Raw genomic sequence first — 27,453 nt, 5'->3', positions numbered from 1 at the left:
GTGGTTCTGGTTTGCTGGTTCACCCATGTAAGGAAATGCCTCCTTGGCATGGTTACCCCCCAAACTTTTTGCCTTTGCTGAAGTTATGATTTGAAAGTGTGATGGGACCCTGCTAACCAGGCCGCAGCACCAGTGTTCTTTCCCTAAACTGTACCTTTGTCTCCACAATTGGTACAACCCTGGCACTCAGGTAAGCCCCTTGTAACTGGTACAAAGGGCCCTGATGCCAGGGAGGGTGTCTAAAGGCTGCAGCATGTCTTATGCCACCTTGGGGACCCCTCACTCAGCACATGCACACTGCCTCACAGCTTGTGTGTGCTGGTGGGGAGAAAATGACTAAGTCGACATGGCACTCCCCTCAGAGTGCCATGCCAGCCTCACACTCCCTGTGGCATAGGTAAGTCACCCCTCTAGCAGGCCTTACAGCCCAAAGGCAGGGTGCACTATACCACAGGTGAGGGCATATGTGCATCAGCACTATGCCCCTAGTGTCTAAGCAAACACAGGGCCGGTCAGGTGCAGAGGTCAAAGGAGGGCCCAAAACACATAGGCACCTATGGAGAACAGGGGTGCTCCGGTTCCAGTCTGCTAGCAGGTAAGTACCTGTGTCATCGGGTAGCAGACCAGGGGGGTTTATAGAGCACTGGGGGGGGATACACACAAGCACACAAAACACACCCTCAGTGGCACAGGGGCGGCCAGGTGCAGTGTGCAAAGTAGGTTTCGGGTTTGCTGTAGAAAGCTATGGAGGGACCCGGGGGGGTCACTCTGGTGATGGTGGCAGGGCACAGTGGGGCTTCTTGGGCAGGCCACCACCTGGGATAGGATGAGGGCTGCCTGGGGGTCACTCCTGCATCGAAGTTCGGTTCCTTCAGGTCCTGGGGGCTGCTGGTGCAGTGTTGGTTCCAGGCTTCGGGTCCCTTGTTACAAGCAGTCGCGGTCAGGGGGAGCCTCTGGATTCTCTCTGCATGCGTCGCTGTGCGGGCTAGTCTCTGGTTACTCACTGGCTCACAGTCGCAGGGGAGTCCTCCCTGTGGTGTTTGTTCTCTGGATCTCGAGCCGGGGTCGTCAGGTGCAGAGTTTGAAGTCGCACGCTTCCGGCGGGAAACGTGCAGTCTTTGAAAGTTGCTTCTTTGTTGCAAAGAAGTAGCTGGTTTTGAACAGGGCCGTTTCTTGGTCCTTTAGTCCAGGGCAGTCCTCTGAGGCTTCAGAGGTCGCTGGTCCCTGTCGCATGTGTCGCTGGAGCAGGTTTTCGAAGTTGGAGACAGGCCGGTAGGTTTGGGGCCAAAGCAGTTGTCGTCTTCCTCCTTCTCTGCAGGCTTGTAGGTCAGCAGTCCTTGTTTATTCAGGTTGCAGAAATCTGATTTCCTGCGATCTGGGGAGCTCATAAATACTGAATGTAGGGGTGTGTTTAGGTCTGGGAGGGCAGCTACACCCTCTTTGTGCCTCCTCCCTGAAGGGAGGGGGGCAAATCCCTATTCCTATTGGGGGAATCCTCCAAACCCAAGATGGAGGATTTCTAAAGGCAGGGGTCACCTCAGCTCACAGCACCTTAGGAGCTGTTCTGACTTGTAGGTGACTCCTTGTTTTTCTCATTATCTCCTCCGAATTTGCCTCCAAAAGTGGGGGCTGTGTCCGGAGGGGCAGGGACCTCCACTAGCTGGGATGCCCTGGGGCGCTGTAACAGGCGTGAGCCTTTGAGGCTCACAGCCAGGCGTTACAGTTCCTGCAGGGTGAGATGAGAAGCCCCTCCACCCAGTGCAGGCTTTGTTCCTGGCCACAGAGTGACAAAGGCAGTCACCTCATGTGGCCAGAAACTCATCTGGTTGTGGCAGGCTGTCAGAAACTGGTCAGCCTAACACTAGGAGTTGGACTGGTACAAAGGGAGCATCTCTAAGATGTCCTCTATGCGCATTTTTCAATAAATCCCACACTGGCATCAGTGTGGATTTATTGTGCTGAGAAGTTTGATACCAAACTTTCCAGATTTCAGTGTAGCCTTTATGGAACTGTGGAGTTCATGTTTGACAGACTCCCAGACCATATACTCTTAATAGCTACCTTGCACTTACAATGTCTAAGGTTTGGCTTAGACACTGTAGGGGCATTTTACTCATGCACTTATGCCCTCACCTGTGGTATGGTGCACCCTGCCTTTGGGCTGTAAGGCCTGCTAGAGGGGTGACTTACCTATGCCACAGGCAGTGAGTGGGTTGTGTGCATGGCACTCTGAGGGGAGTGCCACGTTGACTTAGTCTTTTTCTCCCCACCAGCACACACAAGCTGTGAGGTAGTGTGCATGTGCTGAGTGAGGGGTCCCCAGTGTGGCATAATGCATGCTGCAGCTCTTGGAGACCTTTCCTGGCCACAGGGCCCTTGCTACCAGGGGTACCTTTGACAAGGGACTTAACTGTGTGCCAGGGCTGTGCCAATTGTGGAGACAAAGGTACAGTTTTAGGGAAAGAACACTAGTGCTGGGGCTTGGTGAGCAGGGTCCCAGCACACTTTCAATCACAACTGGCATCAACAAAAGGCACAAAGTTAAGGGGTAACCATGCCAACAGTGGCATTTTCCTACACAATCTCCCCCCCTCCAAAAAATGAAAGAGGATGACACTAACCTTTCCCAAGAGAGTCTTCGTCATCTAAGTGGAAGAACCTGGAAAGGCCATCTGCATTGGCATGGCCAGTCCTAGATCTGTGTACCACTACAAAGTCCATTCCATGTAGGAATATGGACCACTTCAAAAGCTTAGGGTTCTCTCCTTTCCTCTGCATTAGCCATTTGGGAGGTCTGTGGTCAGTTTGAACTATAAAGTGAGTACCAATCACATATGGTATCAACTTTTTCAATGACTAAACCACAGCAAAGGCCTTCCTTGCAATGGCACAACAACACTGCTCTCTGGGGAGTAACCTCCTGCTAATGAAAGCAACAGGCTGGTCAAGGCCATCATCATTGTTTTGGGATAGGACTGCTCCTATCCCATGTTCAGAGGCATCTGTCTGCACAATGAATTGCTTAGAATAATCTGGAGCTTTTAGAACTGGTGCAGAGCGCATACCTTCTTTTAGGGTGTCAAAGACCTTTTGACAGTCTAAGGTCCAGTTAACTTTCTTGGGCATTTTCTTGGAGGTAAGTTCTGTGAGGGGAGTCACTATGGATCTATATCCCTTCACAGATCTCTTGTAGTATCCAGTCAAGCCAAGGAATCCCCTGACTTGAGGCTGGGTTTTTGGCGCTTTCCAGTCCAGAATTGTCTGGATCTTGGGTTGTAAGGGTTGCACTTGGCCTCCACCTACAAGGTGGCCCAAGTATACAACTGTTCCCTGCCCTATCTGGCATTTGGATACCTTGATAGAGAGGCCTGCTGTTAAAGGGCCTCCAAAACCTTCTTCAAGTGGACCAGGTGATCCCGCCAGTTGGAGCTAAAGACAGCAATATCGTCTAGATACGCTGCACTAACGGACTCCAAGCCAGCAAGGACTTGGTTCACCACCCTTTGGAAGGTGCCGGGGCGTTCTTTAAGCCAAAGGGCATAACAGTAAACTGATAATGCCCATCAGGTGTTGAGAATGCTGTTTTCTCTTTTGCTCCCGGTGCAATCCTAATTTGCCAGTACCCTGCAGTTAAGTCAAAGGTACTCAGAAATTTGGCTGCACATAACTTGTCAATTAGCTCATCTCCTCTTAGTATGGGTGGAGCATCTGTCTTTGTGACAGAGCTGAGCCCTCTGTAGGCCACATAAAACCTCACCTCTCTCACTCCATCTTTGGTGTGAGGTTTGGGGACCAAGACCACTGGGCTAGCCCAGGGACTATTGGAGTGCTCTATTACCCCTAATTCCCGCATCTTGTGGACTTCTACTTTGATGCTTTCTTTGACTTGGTCAGACTGTCTGAATATTTTGGTTTTGACAGGTAAACTGTCTCCTGTGTCCACATCATGGGTACACAGATGTGTCTGACCAGGAGTCAAAGAAAAGAGCTCAGCATACTGTTGTAAGACTTGCCTACAGTCAGCATGCTGTTGGGTAGAGAGGGTGTCTGAATAGACCACACCATCTACTATCCCATCCTTAGCGTCAGTTGAGAGGAGGTCAGGGAGAGGTTCACTCTATGCTTTCTGATCCTCTTCTGTAACCATCAACATTGTTATGTCTGCCCTGTCATTATAGAGCTTAAGGCAGTTAACATGGATCACCCCCTGGGTGTCCTGCTAGTGCCCAGGTCCACTAGGTAAGTGACCGGACTCTTTCTCTGGCACTGAGTAAGGACCACTCCATCTGTCCTGGAGTGCCCTGGGAGCCACAGGTTCCAGAACCCAGACTTTCTGCCCTCGTTGGAATTCAACAATTGCAGTCTTTTGGTCATACTACAACTTCTGGAGTTGTTGACTGGCCTCAAGGTTTTTGGATGTCTGTTCCAAGTATGCCCTCATCTGTGGTATAGTGCACCCTGCCTTAAGGCTTTATGGTCTGCTAGAGGGGTGACTTATCTATGCCACAGGCAGTGTGAGGTGGGCATGGCACTCTGAGGGGAATGCCATGTCGACTTAGTTATTTTCTCCCCACCAGCACACACAAGCTGTGAGGCAGTGTGCATGTGCTGAGTGAGGGGTCCCCGGGGTGGTATAAGACATGCTGCATCCTTTAGAGACCTTCCCTGGCAACAGAGCCCTTGGTACCCGGGGTATCAGTTACAAGGGACTTATCTGAGTGCCAGAGCTGTGCCAATTGTGGGACGAAAGGTACAGTTTAGGGAAATAACCCTGGTGCTGAGGCCTGGTTAGCAGGGTCCCAGCAACCTTTCAATCATAACTGGCATCAACAAAAGTCAAAAAGGCAGAGGTAACCATGCCAAGGAAGGCATTTCCTTACAGTGAACCTGTAGGCTGCCCGCTTTATTACCCCGGGTGTACAATTTCTGCTTAGTCCGTCATAGGGTGTATTCTGCCTTATCCCCGTCTAAGGCTCGTAACTGCTTTCAGAGAGTGGTGAGTTGTTTCCTCACTACCAGAGACCCAGTCCGACCATGAGTGACTTACAGACTCCTTATATCATCATCTAGTTGCTGGCGTGTTTCCTGTCGGGCCCTGTTTAGTCTTGCTGCTATCGCCATGAACTGTCCACTAATAACTGCCTTGAGTGTTTGCCATAAAATGGCAATACTGACCTCAGGGGTGTCATTTGTGCCTAGGTAATGCTTTATTGTGCTCTCAATTTCCGCTAGGGTGTCCTTGTATGTTAGGAGTCTCATATTAAGGCACCAGGGCTTCGCATCTGGGGTGTGCAGTGAATGTCGAGTGACATCGTGATCGCGGAGTGTTCCGATAGGGATGCCACCCCTATCTTAGTCTTGGTTATCCGGTTGGTGATTTGTTTTGAGATGAGGAAAAGGTCAATGAGTGTAGGTGTGGTGCGCGGCGGAGAAGAAAGAGTATGCCCTCTCCGTTGGGTGCTGCCCGCACCAGACATCTATGAGTCCTGCCGCCCACACCCACTCCCGGAAATCCCTTGGGGAAGGCACCCGTCTGGCCATATCTCTGAACTGATCTGTTAAGCTGGGTGTCGGCACTAGGTTAAAGTCTCCACCCCCATAACAATGTCTTCGTCTGGGGTAGCCAGAACCCTCCCCAGGGCATCTCTTAAGAAGCGTTCCTGCTGTTCGTTCAGACCGTAAATGGTAGCTAGTCTGCCTCTGGCCCGAAGGTCTATGTGAAGTGAGAGAAGCCTCGCAGGAATCTCAGCTTGTACACCAAGTACCCGTCCCGGGAAGTTGGTGGCCAAAAGGATTGTTACCCCTGCCCATCTCCCGGGGCCTGAGGAATGAAATTGTCCGTCAAACCAGCGTTATCTCAGCCTTTTCCAGTCTGAGCAAACTGGATGAGTTTCCTGTAGCAGGCAAAGGTTAGCCCTTGCTTCTCTGAGCTGTATCAGCAGTGCTTGACGTTTCACAGCTGCATTAAGGCCCCTAACATTTAGATTAAGGACAGTGATCATGGGAAAGGTGAGATTTACCGCTATGAATGTGATTGAACCCTTCACTCAGTAGGAAAAAAAAAACAGGTATGTGTACCCATGACTGGCAAAGGGGGAAGGTGTGGCCCCTGCAGAATCAGGGTAGGGGGATAGTGAGTAGGAAAAGAGAGAACAAACAACAGAGTATAAACTTGAGAAGTATTCCCTGCCTGGGAACAGACGTAGATCAATCTGGGGGTGAGCCGGGTCTCATTCTGTTGTCAGGCGACCACCACTCTTGAGGGGATCGGAGCTCGGCCACACAGCTGTCTCAATCAAACGTCCATTTGCCTTCACCAGACCGTTCTCTGCTTCTCCAACTGCCCATCGGGCGCAGACCTTTGTCAACGAGAGGATTGTACGCAGATCCTGTGGGTTTTCATTAGTCCGAATCCGCATCCGAGATGCTGTTGTGGCTACGTAGGCTTCTAAGTAATGCCACCCTCTCTTTTTGGCTCTCTGCTGCTGTGGGCTTATGATGTTTAGTTCGTCTGGCCTGAATTTTTGAGCAGCCCCCTTCAATTTGCGGCCGCTGTGCTCATTCTTTTGGCTGCTGTACCATGTCTCCGAGGCGGGACGGCATTCCCTCCGTGGCCTGTGCCTCTTCCAAAGTGCGGATGCTGCAAGTTCCATTTTGCCAGACGAAATGAAGGCGGAAGGGGTGCCCCACTTATATCTAATACCACTTTCTCTTAGGAAGTCCGTTACAGGTCAGAGCGCTCTACGACGCTGCAGTATCGGCATCAACAGGTCCTGGAATAAGCCAACTTAATAGCCTTCAAATTCAATTAATGGTTGGTCTCGGACCACTGCCATTATGGTCTCCCTATGTTTATAATGGTGCAGGCAGGTCAGTATGTCTTCTGCTTGGCATGGGGAGCGGGCCGGTCAGCCAACTTTGTGTGTTCTATCAAGCACCACAGTCTGATCTTTTAGGGCCGGAGCCACGAGGCGCACCACAAAGTCCTCTAGTGCTCCTGTCACCGCTTGCGATGGTACGCCCTTTACTCGAATATTGTATCGCTGTTATCTATTCTCCAAGTCCTCGATCTGGTATTGCAGTTCTTGGTTCTTGTCCTGTAAGGTAAGGAGTTCCCTCCTGTGGCAGTCCAATTCTTCCTTTCACGCAACACGGGCTTGTTCTAGTGTGGCTACTCGTTGCCCCAGATCTACAACTTCTCGATTAAGTTCTTTGACCTCCGACGCTATTTCTTGTTTTAAGGAGGCAAAATCTCCATGAAGGGACCCAAATAGCTGCTTCATGAAGGAGCTTGTCAGGGGTGCTTCTCCATCTGCCTGCGTTCCCTGGTCTCCCAACTCTCCACCTTTCGTTGCCAGAGGATCAACTGGTGGCGCCTTCTTGGTGGGAGTTTTGTTGAAGAGGTCCTTGAGGGAACCCTCCTTCATGTTGTGTCTCTGGGAGGTCATCGCTGCCGTCTCGTGAGCGATCACTGACCTTATTGGAGAGAGAGTCCTCCAGCTGAGTCTGCAGCTCGTTGAATGCCTGTATAACTTCGCTGGTACCGGAGACGTCAAGTCCAGTGCCGACCCTCAGTCAGGTCTCCGGGCCATGCAGAGCACCCCTTTCTTAATTCCAAGTCTGCCCCCAGGTTTTGGCCTTTGTCGCAATTCTTATACTGGTGTTATGGTGCCTAAGGATGTTTTATCCTCCTGTGGAAGGTCGACCCGCTCTCTGGTCGCACACTGCAGCTGCCCTTACTTCATGTCTCCCAATGGCCTCAGCACCTCTGTGCAGCCACGGGCCCGCGGGATGTCCCAACTGCTCCTTTCTTTGTCTGGCCCTGACCTGCTCTCTGACGTCTGATAGCACTGCCTCGTACCTGCCCAGCACTCACTAACGCGTCAATGGTCCTCTGCTCCACTGGGCCAGGTTTGCTCTTCCTTTGGTGCAGCGTGGCTCCGGCGTCTCTCTGCTGCAGCCCTCCTGTCTCTCTCTTGCCCGACCAACAGTCAGGAGGCCGGCCCGATCTCTCCTCGATGTCACACACGGTCCGCCTCAGCCCCACTTCTGCATGTAGCCGGTCTGCGCTCCTGGTCCGTGGCCCCGTACAGGGCCCACGGCCCTAGGAGACGCTAACTTGACCGATGGGCCGCAGAGCTAGGGGCGCCCAGTATGACGTCGCCCAGCAGACCGGCCCTCCACACACGTCTACTGCCGCCAGGGCCTCCGGAGGCCTCCGCACCATTCGCGCCCTGCTTCGCCCCACCTCCACTATCATCCGGGCCACACTCCGGGTCTGCGGCCTGTCTCAGGGGCCCCCACGGCACCGGGGACACCGCCTTGTGCCAACAGTTCCGATGTTTCTTGGGGCCGATGGCAGAGCTCCAGAGAAAAGCTCCTACGCGGCGGTCATCTTAGCCACGCCCCCCGCAATAAGTTATTTTAAAAGGGGACACTTAGTGCAATTTTCAACAGTTCCTGGGGGAGATAAGTACAGTTTAGTTATTACAGTAAGTAAAGCACTTACAAGTTCAGTCTCTGGGGCATAGGTAGCCCACCGTTGGGGGTTCAAGTCAACCCCAAGCACCCAGCACCAGCAACACAGGGCCGGTCAGGTGCAGAGGTCACAGAGGAGCCAAAATAACATGGCCGCCTATGAAGATGGGGTGCTCCGGTTTCAGTCTGCTGGCAGGTAAGTACCTGCGTTCTCGGGGGCAGACCAGGGGGGTTTAGTAGAGCACTGGAGGTGGGCCCAAGTAGGCACATAAAACACACCCTCAGTGGCACAGGGGCGGCCGGGTGAAGTGGGCAAACAGGGCGTCTGGTTTGCAATAGGATTTAATGGAGGGACCCGGGGTTACTCAGACTTTGCATGCAGGGCACAGGGGGGCTTCTCGGGCCAGCCACCAACTGGGCAAGGATGAGGACTGCCTGCTGGTCACTGCTGCACCGGTGGTCGGGTTCTCACGGGCCTGGGGGCTGCTGGTGCAGTGCTTCTCCAGGCGTCAGAAATCTTCGTCCCAGGCAGTCGCGGTCAAGGGGGGCCTCAGGATTCCCTCTGCAGGCGCCGTTGTGGGGGTGCAGAGAGGTCAGCCCAGGGTGGACACGTTGTTGGAGTGACCTGGGGATTCTCTCTGGGTCGTTGGTTTCTCCGGACATGGGCCAGGGGCATCGGTGCAGAGTGGTGGGGACTCACACTTTAGGAGTGAGGTCAGAGTCCCTTTAAAGATGGTTTCTTCTTTTTTTGATTGGACAGGTCCACTGTCCATGGGAGTTCTTGATCCTTTGTAGATGCAGGGCAGTCCTCTGAGTCAGCAGAGGTCGCTAGGCCCGCAGGATGTGTCGCTGGTGTAGGTTTTCTGAAATTGGAGACAGGCCGGTAGGGCTGGGGCCAAAGCAGTTGTCGTCTTCCTTCTTCTCTGCAGGGTTTTTCAGCTAGGCAGTTCTTTTTCTTTGTAGGTCATCAGAAATCTCAAATTCTGGGTTCAGGGTCGCCCCTAAATACTGAAGTTAGGGGTGTGTTAGGGTCACAGGGTAGTAGCCAGTGGCTACTGTCCATGAGAGTGGCTACACCCTCCTTGTGCTCTATCCCTTTGGGGAGGGGAGCATAATCCCTATCCCTATTGGGCTAAATCCTCCAAAACAAGATGGCGTTCTTTCTATTCCTCCCATATATGGGTTTGGGCTGTTTGCCATCTGATTTGACCTATTGACTTATGTTTGGATATAACACGTTTGTACAGCAGGCACTCAACAGTAACCCAGTTCAGTGCACAGTAGACAGCACTCCAGGGCGTGTCGCTCAGCCCCTCACAAATAATAGGAGAGAACTGTGCTCACAACTGATTAAGGAGTCAAATTATCCTGGACCACAAGTTGCACAGTGAGAGCTTTCCCAGGCGGCTCTTTTGGTATGTGCACCGGCATCCCACGTGCCTATTAAATCATGATTCTTAGGAGAAATGTGTGACAGATTTCCGCAGTGCAAGGAGCCTATGGGGGTTATTCTAACTTTGGAGGAGGTGTTAATCCGTCCCAAAAGTGACGGAAAAGTGACGGATTTACCACCAGCCGTATTACGAGTCCATTATATCCTATGGAACTCGTAATATGGCTGGTGGTATATCCGTCACTTTACCGTCACTTTTGGGACGGATTAACACTCCTCCAAAGTTAGAATAACCCCCTATATGTCTTGGAAGCTTATTTAGTGCTGGCGCCTACTGCAGGGGGCAAGCAATGCACATGTGAGTTTGCAACTTGGGGCTCTCAGAACTGACCACATAAGTCACCACATCTACTTGAAATGAAGAGCGTACCTAGACAGGGGATCAAATCATTCACAGTTTATTTGTAGGCATAGTTCTCCACACTGCAGCTTGGCCCCTGGTTTCATTTTCATCTGGTTCCCGGCCCATTGCCAGCTCATAGGAGGCTTAGGATGGGAGCACTGATTGGAACTTGTGGGGCTTCACACTGCAAGACCTCTGGTGATGTGTGTCTGTCGTGCAGCCAACCCGTCCCCATGGGCCTGCAAGTCCAAAGCAGTCAGGCCATGCCACATTTCTGGAAGACGCAGCAGTGCACCAACCGATGCCTCAGCCGCCGTCCCCATGTCCACTGCCATTGGTCTTCCTTTAGCTCTCTACACGTAGCTTGTCTCTACGACACAGGCACAGTTTTGCTGATTTTGTTAACCATGTCATGCAGTGCCCAGATCTGGCCAGCATAGGAGGTAATGGGCTAATTAGAAGAATAAATGACATGAATAGGAGCTTCAGCCACTGGAGCGAAAATAGCACGCAACCGTCTTGTTTAGCGTCCACCAGCGGTTCAGCATTTTTGGCTAGAGTGGATAGCAAGGTTCATGTTGATTGATTGATTGGACCTTTATTTCGATTATAAAAAACAATCATAAAAGCACATAAAAATAAACTTCAATAGTCATATAACATATAACCACAAGCATTAAAAACCATTAAAAAGCCATAAGCATTTAAAACTTTGTCTATCAGTGCTGTGAATTCTAAACAGATATACAATATACTGTTTAAAGGACCTCAAAAATGTAAGGCCCAAAATTCATGATCTTATTCCAGCTTAATGCGTTCTTTATAAAATTGAAGCCTGCCAATTCAACAATGGGTTCATTTAACATTTGTAAATATATAAAAGCAGACCGATATTGATAAAAACCCTTTGGCTTTAGGAACAGGCAGGAGAAATCTTCTAAATGGGTCATAATAACTAAAGAATAAAAACAAATGTTTTAAAGTCTGGGACATATCTTAATCGCAGAGGGCTCATATTGTCCAGGCGGGAAACATAGGTTACATCAGACAGAACCTAATCTGAACCTAGTAAGAAGTCTTTCCCATGGGCTTCTGACAAAGGAAAGATAAGGTTCCAGTCCACGAGTGGTACTTAAAATCATCAAAGCCCTGGCTGAATGGCTACCCAGGGTCAAGTTTACTCTTTCACTGAACTGCTCAAGTAACATCTCCTTCACAAGTTTTCTATCTGCCCGTTTTAGCGATTTTGGATTTTAAAACTGTTCAGGGCGGCCCAATTATAGGGCTATAGATCTGATACAATTAAGCCATGGGATTTTATAGCCCAATTCACAACCTAGGCAGTCCTCAATACTACCCTGTTAAAAGCAGTCGAGTTCCCACTCCAGACTGTCATCCACAGGTTCATGTTAGATTTAAAATGGAAAATGCACACTGTGGCTCGCTCCTTACATTCCTCCACACTGGGTGGATTACCTTGACATGGTGAAATGTAGTCAGTCACCTATGTTATTTGATTAGAAAACTTAACACAGATTTGTCAGCACACCAAAAATATACTTTCAGTGTACACCAAGTCTTAATTTGTGGATCTCCCATTGTTGATGGCTTTAACCCACATTGATTTCATTTTTACAATCAACTTTAGTACCAGGGAGTAATGAACAAAAAAGAAATAGCGTGTTCAAGGTTATCAACTTCAAATCTGGGTTTGGTTGCTGCAAAGTTTTATCTCTGCAGAGTTCTTAAAGTGTTCATTTATGATAAATATACGTTGTACTAAGGGAGAAACAGCCACAAAAATACACAAGCGGCTTGAACTTCTTTCCATGACTCATCTATTTTTCAGGATACACTAAGAAAGTAGTGACTAACTTGAGTGGAATAACCCTTCACACTACATGAAGTAGGTGGCTGTGCTTTAGTTTAGTTTGATGTGGGTAGGATCACTTACCATACAAAATGTGCACAAGTGATATTGGTTGAGGTGACTAGGCCACGAGTGGACATCTTGTTTTATGTGTTTTGCCTCCCTCCACAGAATTAATAATGATCTGTTGATGTGGGAGCCTGCAGAAATACTTCTGACTGCTGCCTCAGATGGCAGTCCCCAAGAAAGCATCAAAGCCGCATTTCCTCATCTACAAGGTTCCACGCACCACCAAGAGAATTTCAGGATGTGCAAATCTGCGTTCAAGTTGGGTAAGTGCCCAATGCATTTTTTATTTATTTTTTAAACAAATATTATTGTTAATAGTTTACAAGATAAGGGACTGATTCAGATCTTGGCAGGGAGAATACTCTGTCACTGACGTGACAAATATCCTGTCCACTGTATTATTATCGCATTATATACAGTGGTATGGCAGACGGTATATCAGTCATGTTTGTGACGAAGTATCTTATCCGCCAAGATCTAAATCAGGCCCTAAGTATGTTGTATTGAAATGGAAAAGGAAATTGAAATGTTTGTGTTCCAAGCTAGACCTGAACAGTTCATGTTTACTTAATGGCCTAAAACAATTCCTTGTCAACCTCCCTTCATTCAATTTTCTTTTCAACCACCTTGTTTAATGCTGTTTGAAAAACTGCCTGATCGTTTATGATGCACATTGCTCTCTATATTTTTCCTGACTTATGAAGTGACCTATGTCTGTGGTTTAAACTTTTGTCGCTCAGGGTCTCAACCTCAAAAATATACTGAATTTTTTTTTTTCACCAGAATACAACGTTTCTTGTGTTTGTTCTTCATTGCAATGCTAAGCTTCTTCTCAGCCAAGGTGGTGGACTTTCTTTTAGAGGTAAAATGGCAACTGTATCCTGCTAAAGACTAAAAGGAGGAAACTTATGTTATAAGACTTCGCCTCAGGTTCATCCCATACTGCCGTTGTTCAGAGGTCATGCTGTGGTTCCACCGTGTTATGACGTTGAATTAGAATGAAGAAACACATGTACTAATACAAGACGAAAGTAGCACCAACACACAACATCTTTGTAGCTAAGCTTAATCGAATGGACAGCAATGAGTAGCTTTGATTTAGAGGGTGATGCTGCCCAAGCTATGCCTGTTAGGACACTAGCTCTGATCTTATCCTACTGACAAAGGCATTTTATCTTGCACCCTACCATCCTCAATCCCCAACTTTGCTACCTTGAGGTGTATTAGGTCTAATGTTAAACCGTTATGTTTAAAAATATATATATTTAAAAAGTAACATACACATATAGATACATAGAGGTGCTTCCAGTCAGCCGTCTTCATCCATTACTCTTTGTCATTGTCATCCAAATTTGCTTGCCCCTACCTCAGCATACATCATGAGGCTATGGGTCAGCCAACATTATCAGCTGGCTCTCTTCAGTGTGAGTAATGGCACTTAGCTTCCGCACAATGTTCACATCTATCTTTAAAAAGAAGGGTTTCCTTCAGTGCCAGGACTGGGCATACTTTTAGACCATAAACCTTATTTTTAAACTTTTGTTAACTCCATTTTTTTTTTTTTTTTACTGTTACCGAACAGAAGAGATCATACATAGATACTTCTACCATGCCATGCAGTCACCACAGCAGTTGCAGCCCGTACCGGGCTTACACGGTCACAACAGTAGTTGGAGCCCCAACCAGCTTACAGTTTTCCTGACAAACTGTTCCGAGAGACCGTAGGAACCCTCTGCGGCAAATTTCACTATCAGGCAGATGTCTATCTCTGGATGCCCCTCACTCCTGGGAATATGCTGGGCATCTCCTTCTGGGCAGTCTTTCCTCCTGCAACGCAAGGCAGATACCTCCCCTCTTTAGGCAGGCAGGCTACAGGCCAGACCGTCAGCTCATCCAACAATAAGTGCAGACTTCAGGTGATTTCCCTGCCAGGCAGACACCAGCCCTGGTCACAGAGTCGTCCTTTAAGTATTCTGCGGAGGACTCCCTTCCTTGGTCATTGAAGGACCTGGAAGTGGGGTGGTGTCGGTCCCATTTTTATATACAACTTCAAGACGGGCATACGGATCCACTATGGCAAACAGAACTGGTTTGGGGTTGTTCTTCTTTCATGTGTGTTCTGTTTCTTCTCCAAAATTGAGCAGTCCTCTAATTCTCCCGAAGAGATTTTTCAGATTTTAAAAGACATCATAGAGCCTAAGCTTCATTGTGCTGCCCAGGAAGCCTCCATTGAGCACAGCAATAATTTGCCTTACTTCTTCTGAAGAAGGTACTAGATATCTGTTCTTCTTTTCCAAACTGCGTAAACTTTGAGAACCCCCCGGTAATCTCACAACACAAGCAGCTGAGACCCTCACAGCTTTTCCAGACCTTCCATGAACCTTCTTACAGATCTTCTTAGCTTAATAAAATCAGGATCGCCTCTTGACCCTGCGCCCTTCACATTTTAAGGCTGGGATCAGATAGCATTGCCCCAGTCTAGGTAGACTTACTCAGTCTCTCCCTCTCAAGTGGGCATGTCCCCTCACAATGGAAGCATGCAGTAGTCAAGCTGCTTTAAAAAAATCTGGTCTCGACCCTCTTTGTTTAGGTAACTGTAGGTCAATCTCCTTGCTGCCGGGTGCTTCAAAACTTTTCGAAAAGCATGTCAACAAACAACTTTTGGCCTTCCTGGAATCCAACAAGACTCTCCACCCCACTCAAATGCATTTCAGACAATAGCATATTACAGAAACTGCTCTGCAGGCAGCAACGGAGAAAGGAAGATGTCTGTTGGATCAAGGGGGTTTACCTGCGATCATTCTCTTAAACCTCAGCATGGCCTTCGACACGGTTGATCATGCCATTCTCCTTCATCAAGCAGCGAAAGCTGGCATTGAAGGTCATCCCTTGAAGTGGCTCTCCTCCTTTTTGGAGAACTGAGACTTTCAGGTTTCAGACTCCATCTGTTACTCTGACACCTTACCTATAAGTTGTGGGGGTGCCTCTTCCCTGAGCCCCACTCTCTTTTAATATTTACATGCGCCCATTAACTGAGATGATTTGCTCCCATAGGCTTTCATTAGTCTCTTATGCTAATGACACTCAGCTGGTGATCTCAATTTCTCCAACCACCATATCTTCCCACCCCAGTCACTCTTTCTGTCTCCAGGAAGTAGCCAGATGGATGGCCAACTGCAAGCTTAAACTTAATGAAGACAAGACTGAGGTGATGATACTGGGGCAACAACCTTACCAAGTTTTCTCCCTCCCTTGCCCCTGTCTGTTTGGAGAATCTACCCAGCTAGAAGCCTATGATAAAAAAGCTGTGGTATGTGGCTTGATTCCAGCCTTACTGTGAAACACCATACAAAGCAGCTTGCTGCAAATTGTTTTGGGATCCTGAGATTGTTAAGAAAGGTACTTAGTCTACCCTTTTCTTAGCAGGAAGACTTATTGTCTAGGCCCTCATTAATTCCTGAATTGATTATGGAAATGCTTTGTACCTTGGTTCCCCTCAGCATGTGACTAAGACATTACAGGTTACTCAAAATACCTCTACTCACCTCCTTATGAACCTCCCAAGGCACTCATCAGTAAACAAACCCTTAAAAGAGCTACATTGGCTTCCTGTGAAGCAGTGAGTGCAATTTAAGGTCGTTTGCATCTTTCAAAGAACACTCCACAAGAGAGGCCCCTCATTGTTAAGACCATTAGTCACCCCATATACTCCTGGCAGGCTGCTCAGATCCTCTACAGCTCTCTTGCTCCAGGTCCCCACATTTAAGAGATCTTCTTGGGGCGGCCGCTCTTTCTCTCATTTAGCTCTGGATCTCCGTAACACCCTTTTATTGGAATTGCGCCAGATGATCAAAGAATGCCTTATTCAGAAGGCTTTGAAAACCTAGTTATTAAGCCACTCGTCACCCTTCTCTGTAACATCAGTGCTCATTTTTGGGGATTAGCACTTATTTTTCCTCATTATACTTTGACCAAAAACAAAAGAGAAACACAAAGGAGGAACGAAGGAGGAAGAGAAAGACGGAAAAACAATAGCAAAAGGATGATGCATAAACAGCAAAGAATGTGCATGAGTTAAATAAAGTGGCAGGGAGTGTCCGTTGATGGGATAAAGATGCATGAAGGAAACTCAAGAATATGCAGCCTTGGTGTTCGATACCATCACCTTCTGTGCCGCTGGAGGCAGCTTCGGAGCAAAGGTATGGGCTCTGCCACTTACTATTTTACAATTTAAACACAGACAAGCTTAATGCAGAACACCGCCTCTGCTCCTCATACTCTGAGTAGATAAAAAACAGTTGCTTTATATCACTGCTTGGCTTTGAATACTCCGAAGTGCATCTATAGAAATGATAATGGCACTGCTGATGGTTTCTCTACATACATGCACTCTGTACACCGCAGCATGTGATTTGTGCACCGGTATTTTGTTTGTAAAATATTTCTTTGTACTCTATCGTGCTTTCTACACCTGCCATCTTTATTTCATTTGCTTGCTTAATATGCTGTTACGCTTGGTAAGTGCAGTGTTAATTTCTTTACATTACCTCATTTATTGTACTATATAGTTTTGCTTTTATTTTCTTTAACAAAGCTTACTTCGTGTGCTTTAGTTCTTGCTGTTGACACTTATTATTTTCTTTGATTTGATGTTGGTTTTGTTAAGCCTACTGATACCAAAAGGGTGTTCTGGTGCCATAAACCGTAAGACAGCACATGCAACATAGGAAAAGTAACACATCGAGAAAGATAGAGCTATTGTTGAAAGGTGTGTTTTTAGAAGTTTTCAGAATTGTAAAAGTAGAGGATTAGTGTGAATGGCAAAGGGCTTTAAAAATGCTTTATTTACTGTTGTGTTTGCTGTGTTCACTTCCGTGTGGCTCCCCTAATGCAAATCCTTTTCATGAACAGTTTGGCCATTTGTATGCTTCTTTTGGCGTTGCTGTAACCCCGCAACTAATTATACTTCATTTTATTTTTTGTGGCTCAATTTTAAGTTTGGTACATGTGATGGTGAACCTTGCTTCACTTGCTGGTCTTACCAGGTGACCTCGTGCTTTTTATAATTTGGGGTTAGAGTACAATTGTTTTTTTAGAAAAGTATAACGAATCCGATACAAAATGTCTGTAACCACACATGCTCTTTTTGCTCCGAAATTAATTTCTACCCAATTTTCTTTCAAGAATTTGGTGGTAAATACATCATTAACAGCACTAAAGTAGGGTGACCAGACGTCCTTGTTTCCCCCGGACAGTCCCGGTTTTTAGAGGACTGTCCCGTTGTCCCGACGCTTCTCGTAATTTTAAACAAATGTCCCGGTTTTTGGGGCAAAGGTCAAATTATTACATAAATGTCCCGGTTTTTGGGACAAAGGTCATATCATCTAGGGAAGTATAAGTTAAAGGGACGCTCTCCTTTAACAGACGCCTCCAAATGATGAAATGAAATAAAGTAATTGATCTGTTACTGTCCGGCAACGCCACGCAGTCCCCTGTCTGCTCCCAGCAGAGAGACTGAGTGGGGGGCAGAGAGAGGTGGGTGGGGGTGCAGGGTGGGAGGTCAAGCCATAGCTAATTTTATAAGTGTAGTCTTGTAAGTGTGTGTGTGTGTGTGTATGTATATATATATATATATATATATATATATATATATATATATATATATATATATATGTTCGATGGCATGTGTAGCTGCAGATACACATGCTGTGCACATCCCGCCATCTGGTGTTGGGCTCGGAGTGTTACAAGTTGTTTTTCTTCGAAGAAGTCTTTTCGAGTCACGAGACCGAGGGACTCCTCCCATTTCGACTCCATTGCGCATGGGCGTCGACTCCATCTTAGATTGTTTTTTTTCCGCCATCGGGTTCGGACGTGTTCCTTTTCGCTCCGTGTTTTGGGTCGGAAAGTTAGTTAGAATCTCGGAAAAATCGTCGGTATTGTTTGCGTTCGGTAGCGGGTTAGTTACAACAGATCGACACCGAATTAAGAAGAGCTCCGGTGGCCCTTCGGGGTTTTTTCGATCCCCGTCGGGGCCTGGTCGGCCCGGCCACGTGTCTCTTCAAGGCTGATGGAACGGACCCCATTCCGCTTCTGTCCAAAATGCCATAACAAGTATCCATATACAGATCAACATCTGGTCTGTAACTTGTGTTTGTCACCAGAACACAAGGAGGATACTTGTGAGGCCTGTCAAGCGTTTCGGTCCAGGAAGACACTCAGGGACCGAAGAGCAAGAAGACTGCAAATGGCGTCGGCGCCGACAGGACAAGGGCGTTTCGAGGAGGAGGAAGAAACATTCTCCACCCAGGATTCGGACTCTGAGGAGATCGACCCCAAGGAAACGCCGAAAACCGTGAGTAAGACGTCGAAACAAAGAACTCACGAAAAGACCGCTAAAGCCCAGGGGACGCCACCGCCAACAGGCCATGGCTTAACCCGAAAAATAGGTGACCGTTCATCGGCACTGAAAAAGGGCGAGCTGGTGTCGAAGTCATCCGACTCCGGTCGAGATACCGGCACACAGCAATCTTAGGCCCGAGATAGTGGTTCAGAGAAGATTCGGCACCGAGACAGCGGCACCGAAACGGGTCGGCACCGAGAGAGCACGATGGCGAAAGTAAAGAAGGTTTTGTCGGAGCTGAAAAAAAGCAGCCGAAAAGGTTTCGGTACCGAAACATCCGGCCTCGGAACCGAAAACAAGTTCCTACACTGAGGAACAAGGACTGTCCACACAAATGAAGACACATAGATTTGGACAGGAATTAGAGACAATAGAGCCAGATCACACACAAAGACAGCTCTTTATTCAAAAAGATACGGGGAAGATCAGCACTCTTCCTCCAGTCAAAATGAAACGCAAGCTTGCCTTCCAAGACAAGGACAAACAGCCACACGCAAAGGTGGCTAAACAAGTAACACCGCCACCATCCCCACATCACTCTCCGCAACCATCACCGGTAGCCACTCCACCAATGATGCAATCCCCAACTCATACAGGAATGAGTCAAGATGACCCTGACGCATGGGACCTTTATGACGCACCAGTGTCCGATAATAGTCCTGAATGCTATCCAGCTAGACCATTGCCACCAGAGGATAGTACAGGCTACGCACAGGTGGTGTCAAGAGCAGCAGCATTTCATAATGTCAGCCTTCATTCAGAGCCCATTGAAGACGACTTTCTTGTTAATACACTGTCGTCCACACACAGCCAATATCAGAGTCTTCCTATGCTACCCCGAATGCTAAAACACTCCAAACAAGTGTTTGAGGAGCCTGTTAAAGGGAGAGCCATTACTCCAAGAGTAGATAAAAAATATAAACCGCCACCAACAGACCCAGTGTACATTACACAACAGCTAACACCAGACTCTGTTGTAGTGGGAGCAGCGCGCAAAAGAGCCAACTCTCATACTTCAGGAGATGCACCACCTCCAGATAAAGAAAGTCGAAAATTTGATGCTGCAGACAAAAGGGTGGCGGCACAGGCAGCAAACCAGTGGCGTATTGCAAATTCGCAAGCTTTGTTAGCCAGATATGATAGGGCCCATTGGGATGAGATGCAACACTTTATTGAACATTTACCCAAGGAGTTCCAAAAAAGAGCGCAGCAAGTAGTAGAAGGACAGAGTATCTCCAATAATCAGATACGGTCAGCAATGGATGCTGCAGACACAGCTGCTAGAACTGTCAACACAGCAGTAACAATAAGGAGACATGCATGGCTGCGTACATCAGGATTTAAACCAGAGATACAGCAAGCTGTGCTGAATATGCCATTCAACGGACAGCAGTTGTTTGGGCCGGAGGTGGACACTGCGATCGAAAAACTTAAGAAAGACACTGACACTGCCAAAGCCATGGGCGCACTCTACTCCCCACAGAGCAGAGGCACATTTTGAAAAGACACAATTTTGAGGGGGGTTTCGAGGGCAAACCACAGAAGCCACAACCTCACAAACAAAGCCCACTTACCAGAGCCAGTATCAGCGGGGAGGTTTTCGGGGACAATATAGAGGGGGACAATTTCAAAGGAATAGAGGAAAGTTCCAAAGTCCCAAAACTCCTCCAAACAAGCAGTGACTTCAAGGTCACAAATCTCCAACACATAACACCTGTGGGGGGGAGACTAACCAAGTTTTAGGAGGAAATAACAACAGACACTTGGGTCTTAGCAATTATCCAGCATGGTTATTGCATAGAATTTCTCAAATTCCCTCCAAACGTCCCACCGAAACCACACAATATTTCAAAACAACATATAGATCTTCTAGGACTAGAAGTTCAGGCATTGCTACAGAAAGAAGCAATAGAATTAGTACCAAAACAACAAATAAACACAGAAGTTTACTCCCTGTACTTTCTGATACCCAAAAAAGACAAGAGTCTGAGACCTATACTAGATATACTAGATCTCAGAACATTAAATACCTACATCAAATCAGATCACTTTCACATGGTTAAATTACAAGAAGTAATCCCACTGCTCAAACACCAAGACTACATGACAACACTAGACCTAAAGGATGCATATTTCCATATACCAATACATCCTTCACACAGAAAGTACCTAAGGTTTGTATTCCAAGGGATACATTACCAATTCAAAGTGTTGCCATTCGGAATAACAACTGCACCAAGAGTTTTTACAAAATGCCTGGCAGTAGTAGCTGCACATATCAGAAGGCAGCAAATACATGTGTTCCCGTACCTAGACGATTGGTTAATCAAAACCAACACGCTAAGACGGTGTTCACAACACACAAGATATGTCATACAAATCCTCCACAAACTAGGTTTCTCAATCAACTACACAAAGTCACACCTTCTGCTGTGTCAAACACAGCAATACTTAGGAGCGACAATCAACACAGCAAAAGGGATTGCCACTCCAAGTCCACAAAGAGTTCACACATTTCACAATGTAATACAGACCATGTATCCAAAACAAAAGATACAAGTCAAACTGGTGATGAAACTACTAGGCATGATGTCTTCATGCATAGCCATTGTCCCAAACGCAAGGTTGCACATGCGGCCCTTACAACAGTGCCTAGCATCACAATGGTCACAAGCACAGGGTCAGCTTCTAGATCTGGTGTTGATAGACCGCCAAACATACATCTCGCTTCAATGGTGGAACAGTATAAATTTAAACCGAGGGCGGCCTTTCCAAGACCCAGTGCCACAATACATAATAACAACAGATGCTTCCATGATAGGGTGGGGAGAACACCTCAATCAACACAGCATCCAAGGACAATGGGACATACAGCAAAGACAGTTTCACATAAATCACTTAGAACTGTTAGCGGTATTTCTAGCGCTCAAAGCATTTCAACCCATAATAAGCCACAAACACATTCTTGTCAAAACAGACAACATGACAACAATGTATTACCTAAACAAACAGGGAGGGACACACTCGACACAGTTGTGTCTCCTAACACAGAAAATATGGCATTGTGTGATTCACAACCACATTCGCCTAATAGCACAATTTATTCCAGGAATTCAGAACCAGTTAGCAGACAATCTCTCTCGGGATCACCAACAGATCCACGAATGGGAGATTCACCCCCAAATACTAAACACTTACTCCCAAATTTGGGGAACACCACAAATAGATCTATTTGCAACAAAGGAAAACTCAAAATGCCAAAACTTCGCATCCAGGTACCCACAAGATCAGTCTCAGGGCAATGCGTTATGGATGAGCTGGTCAGGGATATTTGCTTACGCTTTTCCCCCTCTCCCACTCCTTCCATATCTAGTAAACAAATTGAGTCAAAACAAACTCAAACTCATACTAATAGCACCAACATGGGCAAGACAACCTTGGTACACAACACTACTAGACCTCTCAGTAGTACCTCATGTCAAACTACCAAAGAGACCAGATCTGTTAACGCAACACAAACAACAGATCAGACATCCAAATCCAGCATCGCTGAATCTAGCAATTTGGCTCCTAAAATCCTAGAATTCGGACACTTAGACCTCACACAAGAATGTACGGAGGTCATAAGACAAGCTAGGAAACCTACCACTAGACACTGCTATGCAAATAAGTGGAAAAGATTTGTTTATTACTGCCATAATAATCAAATTCAACCCTTACACGCATCTGCCAAAGATATAGTAGGATACTTACTACAATTGCAAAAGTCAAAGCTAGCTTTCTCTTCAATAAAGATACATCTTACCGCAATTTCAGCCTACCTGCAAATTACGCACTCAACTTCATTATTTAGGATACCAGTCATAAAAGCATTTATGGAAGGCCTAAAGAGAATTATACCACCAAGAACACCACCAGTTCCTTCATGGAACCTCAACATTGTCTTAACACGACTCATGGGTCCACCTTTTGAGCCCATGCACTCTTGTGAAATGCAATACTTAACATGGAAAGTTGCATTTTTGATTGCCATCACATCTCTAAGAAGAGTGAGTGAAATTCAAGCATTTACCATACAAGAACCATTTATTCAAATACACAAGCATAAAGTAGTTCTACGGACAAATCCACATTTTTTACCAAAAGTGATCTCACCGTTCCACTTGAATCAAACAGTAGAATTACCAGTGTTCTTCCCACAGCCAGATTCTGTAGCTAAAAGAGCACTGCATACATTAGACATCAAAAGAGCGCTAATGTACTACATTGACAGAACAAAACTAATTCGAAAAACAAAACAACTATTTATTGCTTTCCAAAAACCTCATACAGGGAATCCAATTTCTAAACAAGGCATTGCTAGATGGATAGTTAAGTGTATTCAAACCTGCTATCTTAAAGCAAAGAGAGAGCTGCCTATTACACCAAAGGCACACTCAACCAGAAAGAAAGGTGCTACCATGGCCTTTCTAGGAAATATTCCAATGAACGAAATATGTAAGGCAGCAACATGGTCTACGCCTCATACATTTACCAAACACTACTGTGTAGATGTGTTAACTGCACAACAAGCCACAGTAGGTCAAGCTGTACTACGAACATTATTTCAAACAACTTCAACTCCTACAGGCTGAACCACCGCTTTTGGGGAGATAACTGCTTACTAGTCTATGCACAGCATGTGTATCTGCAGCTACACATGCCATCAAACGGAAAATGTCACTTACCCAGTGTACATCTGTTCGTGGCATTAGTCGCTGCAGATTCACATGCGCCCACCCGCCTCCCCAGGAGCCTGTAGCCGTTTAGAAGTTGATCTTGAAAATTTGTAAATTTGTAAATATATTACTTTAAACTTCATTATGTACATACGTATTCACTCCATTGCATGGGCACTATTACTAGCATACACAACTCCTACCTCACCCTCTGCTAGGAAAACAATCTAAGATGGAGTCGACGCCCATGCGCAATGGAGTCGAAATGGGAGGAGTCCCTCGGTCTCGTGACTCGAAAAGACTTCTTCGAAGAAAAACAACTTGTAACACTCCGAGCCCAACACCAGATGGCGGGACGTGCACAGCATGTGAATCTGCAGCGACTAATGCCACGAACAGATGTACACTGGGTAAGTGACATTTTCCATATATATATATGTTTATACACACACAAGTATAGTCACACATTCACAAAGCTACGCAAAAAAACGGGACAGGCCAGATATAAAAGTGAGTGTAAAGTAATTAGTCCTTCTTTTATGTCTGACCTGTATGCTCCTCAAAATCTGGTCACCCTACACTAAAGCCCACCATCACCCACACTGCATCTTCGAACGGTGAATCCAACCAGCTTGACTGCCTGGGATGCGCAGTTTTTGTTTCTCAAATTCCTGCCCTATACACTCTTAATGGCCTATGCCTCGTAGGTTACTGTGTTCGTGTTCTACAGGTAATAGTGAATACTAATACTATGAATTTGCAGTGTTACCCTCCACAGGTGTGTCTGGATGCACTCTGTCTATTTTTGGTGTGTCTAGGCTGTCTGAAAGGATATAGAATGCAACGGGTAGAGCCTCTTTGGTGAGAAATCCGATTACTGAAATGCTTCAGGAATAGTCATGGTGGGGGCAGATCTTCACCATGGACCAGGATGGGCACTTCCGACTACAGCTTTTTGGGGTTTTCATGAGTCCTGAATACGAGCTGAGCAAGGTGTCCAATTGGAAATATCCAATGTGTACTTTCATGCTGGCTAGAATTGAAGTGGAACTACTATTAAACCTTGAGAGCTGCTGACGACGACACCTGGTGCACCCCACCCATCACCATCTTTCAGGTTCCTGCTGCCATCCGTGAGGAATATGTGATCTGCACCTGATCACAATCAAAGAACGAAGGTAGAAGAGCCACAACCCGGATCTGAAGGTGAGCTTTGTTGATGCGGACACTACACCATGCGCCAAAGGTAGCACATCAGCCACTTACGGTTAAGTGGAGGAAGCATTAGATGCCAGAGTTTGTTGACCCACTACTTCTAGGCACGTCTGCATGCCGCCTATGAGAGCTGCTTGTGGGTTATGGATACCAACCGCCTGAAAAACAAAAGTCGAGAAGTGGGACGATGACAGCAGGTGAACTAGGAAGAACAATAATTAGCAAGCTGACAAGTCAGGAATAGGTTCACTGGCCCTCGCAAGGCGTTACATTGTAGAGTAACAAAAGCAACAGTGTCACCTTGCTTTCCTCTTCCATTCTCCAGCATCAGTCAAATCTATAACAAAGGACTGTACTACAAAACATGGCCACGGCATCTGAGGGACATATGTGAGGGCCAATCAAAGGTATGACTACTATTCTCCCTACAGTCTGGGTGTGTGAGGCATCCTGAACCAGATTTACTTGCCCTTACAATATACTGCAAAGCCAACACTTCCTAACTTCACCACATCGTGAACCAAGAATCATAGGTTAGAATGACGACAGCAAAGTCCTTGGGGTAACTACTTTTCACAGAATCGTTTGCTGCTCAAAGTCTCTCTTAAACATCTAAAGTTCCCTCCACAATATGTCAGCCTCTAAATTAACAATGAGGGAAACTTTAGGTAAGAAAGTCCATGCAGTTGACAGTATTGGGAAACTTACCAAAAAGTAAAATCGAAGAGATCACACATGCTGGAACAAAGAAGAGGATAAAAGTTCCGGAAGAACAAATTGGCAGAGATACAGACCATAGTCCCAATATATGGCACTTGCAAAACAAAATTATTGACCTAGAAGATGGGGCATGCTGAGAAAACATCTGCTTCTGTGAGGTGACAGAAAAGCTGAAAAAGAGAACATTTGGTTCTGCACTGGAACAATCTTGGTTTCTACAACCCATCTTGGGGTTACTGGCACCAGCCTTCCTCAAGTTCCCAAATCTAGGCCCGGATCCTGCAGGACTTCTAAACGCCATGTTTTCCATCACACAGCAAGCATAATACCTCTTAGTCCACAATATATTAATAGTCTCTTATATGCTACATCACTCATACAGAAATGTTGAGGCTGACTGTTAAACATTTTGTCTGTAGTTGGCAGAAGTAGGGACCACAATCCTAGTCAGGGTAAGTCAGATACACAACCTAAATTAACCTGTGCTTATCCTCTGGTAACTTGGCACTGAGCAGGCAGGCATAACCTAGAAGGCAATGTGTAAAGTATTTGTGCAAAACTTAATTACAGTATCTCAGTGAAAGAAACCACAAAAACATTAGCAAACTAGAGAATATGTATCTGATTAAAACAAGACCAAAACGACAAAAATCCAATAACTAGATTCTGAGATATGCAATTTTGAAGATTTAGGTGAAAATAGCGCATAGAAGCACAAAGCGCAAACTGGGGTTAACTTGTCGCGCTGGACCAGGACAAAGTCATACATTCAGGCTGAAAGAGATGCAGCTTGGGCTGGCTATAGGGACCCACTTGGGACCATTGAACACAGTGCCTTAAATACTGGTGCGTGACGTTGCTTTGCGACGGTTCCAATTTTTTTTTTTTTTTTTTTATAAACACAGAAGGCAGAACACCTTCGGCCCACTTCCAAGGCTCCAGGACTGGGGTGGCACCACTTGGCAGGGTAGACTCACAGATGATGAGTCCAGATGCTGTAGCAGGTGAGTTGGAAGCAGTCTTTGATGTCCCTGAGACTGCAGAAGAACAGTGGGCAAGCCAACAAGCCCTTAAAGAATCTTGGGTTCAGAGGATGTAGAGAGCAAGTCCAGTCCCTCCCTCAGCAGAGCAAACGGCAAAGTGGCAGTCCCTCCTACAGCAGCACCAGTAGGCCAACACAGTAATGCATTTTCAGAGTAACAGTCCCTCCTGGCAGCACAGCAGTGTCCTTCTTCCTGGCAGAGTGTCCTTGGTTCCAGTAGAATCTGATTTGGTGGGGTTTGGGGTCCAGTATCTAAATATAGGTGCCCTGGTTTTGGAAGGTGAGAGAAGCTTGCAGAGGGAGACCTTTGAATTGTACATATGCCCTACCTCTCCTATCCTGCCTCCACGATGGCTGGAGTGACAATATAGGGTTGTTAAGCCCTATTGTGGGTGGACAGGACAAGTCTGTTCAAGTGTAAGTGAGGCGCAGTTCTAAACAACCCCTCCTCCCCCATGAAGCCAGTTAATTGCCCTTTCAGCCCCATGAAGGCCCATCAAGTCACAGCTAAATTCCCATTATGTGTGACTGTCTAAAGGGACTACACAAAGCCCAGCTGTCGCCCAACCCAGATGTGTATACAGAGGCAGACAGAAGCACACATTGGTTAAAGTAAGAAAATGCCAATTTTCTAAAAGTAGCATTTTCAGACTTACAATTTAAAATCCGACTTTACCATGAGTTGTATTTTTGGATTGTGTCCAGAGACACTAAACTTCACATTTCTATCTTTTCCCGATTGGGAGTTACATTTAAAAGATGTATTAAGGTAATCCTAGTGTTACCCTACGAGAGAGATGGGCCTTGCAATAGTTTTTCACTACCTGCACATGTCAAACTCAAAAGTACATGTCCAACTTTTAAATTCACTGCACCCTGCCCTTGGGGCTAACTAGGGCCTAGCTTAGGGGTGACTTACAGGGAATAAAAAGGAAGGCGTGGGCCTGGCAAGTGAGTACACTTGCCAGGTCGAAATGGCAGTTAAAACTGCACACACAGGCTCTGCAGTGACAGGCCTGAGATATGTTTAAAAGGCTACTTTAGTGGGTGGCACAATCAGTGCTGCAGGCCCACTAGTAGCATTACATTTACGGGCCCCGGGCACATAGTGTGGTTTATTAGGGATTTACAAGTACTTTAAA

At 46.6% G+C, this 27,453-nt stretch overlaps 1 protein-coding gene across 1 annotated transcript in view; it reads left to right on the top strand.

Moving 5' to 3' along the window:
- Nucleotides 1–27,453, top strand: part of ATG2A (autophagy related 2A) — a 2,189,461-nt gene that overhangs the window by 744,424 nt on the left and 1,417,584 nt on the right. The window contains exon 19 of the mRNA XM_069207806.1: nucleotides 12,316–12,476. Within this exon, the coding sequence (XP_069063907.1) occupies nucleotides 12,316–12,476 (161 nt within the window). The remainder of the gene's footprint in view (nucleotides 1–12,315; nucleotides 12,477–27,453) is intronic.

The sequence above is a fragment of the Pleurodeles waltl genome, chromosome 9, assembly GCF_031143425.1.
Source record: "Pleurodeles waltl isolate 20211129_DDA chromosome 9, aPleWal1.hap1.20221129, whole genome shotgun sequence".
In the NCBI taxonomy this organism is placed as follows: Eukaryota; Metazoa; Chordata; class Amphibia; order Caudata; family Salamandridae; genus Pleurodeles; species Pleurodeles waltl.
The sequence above is the reverse complement of the archived record's forward strand: the minus strand, read 5'-3'. Positions and strand labels throughout refer to the sequence as shown.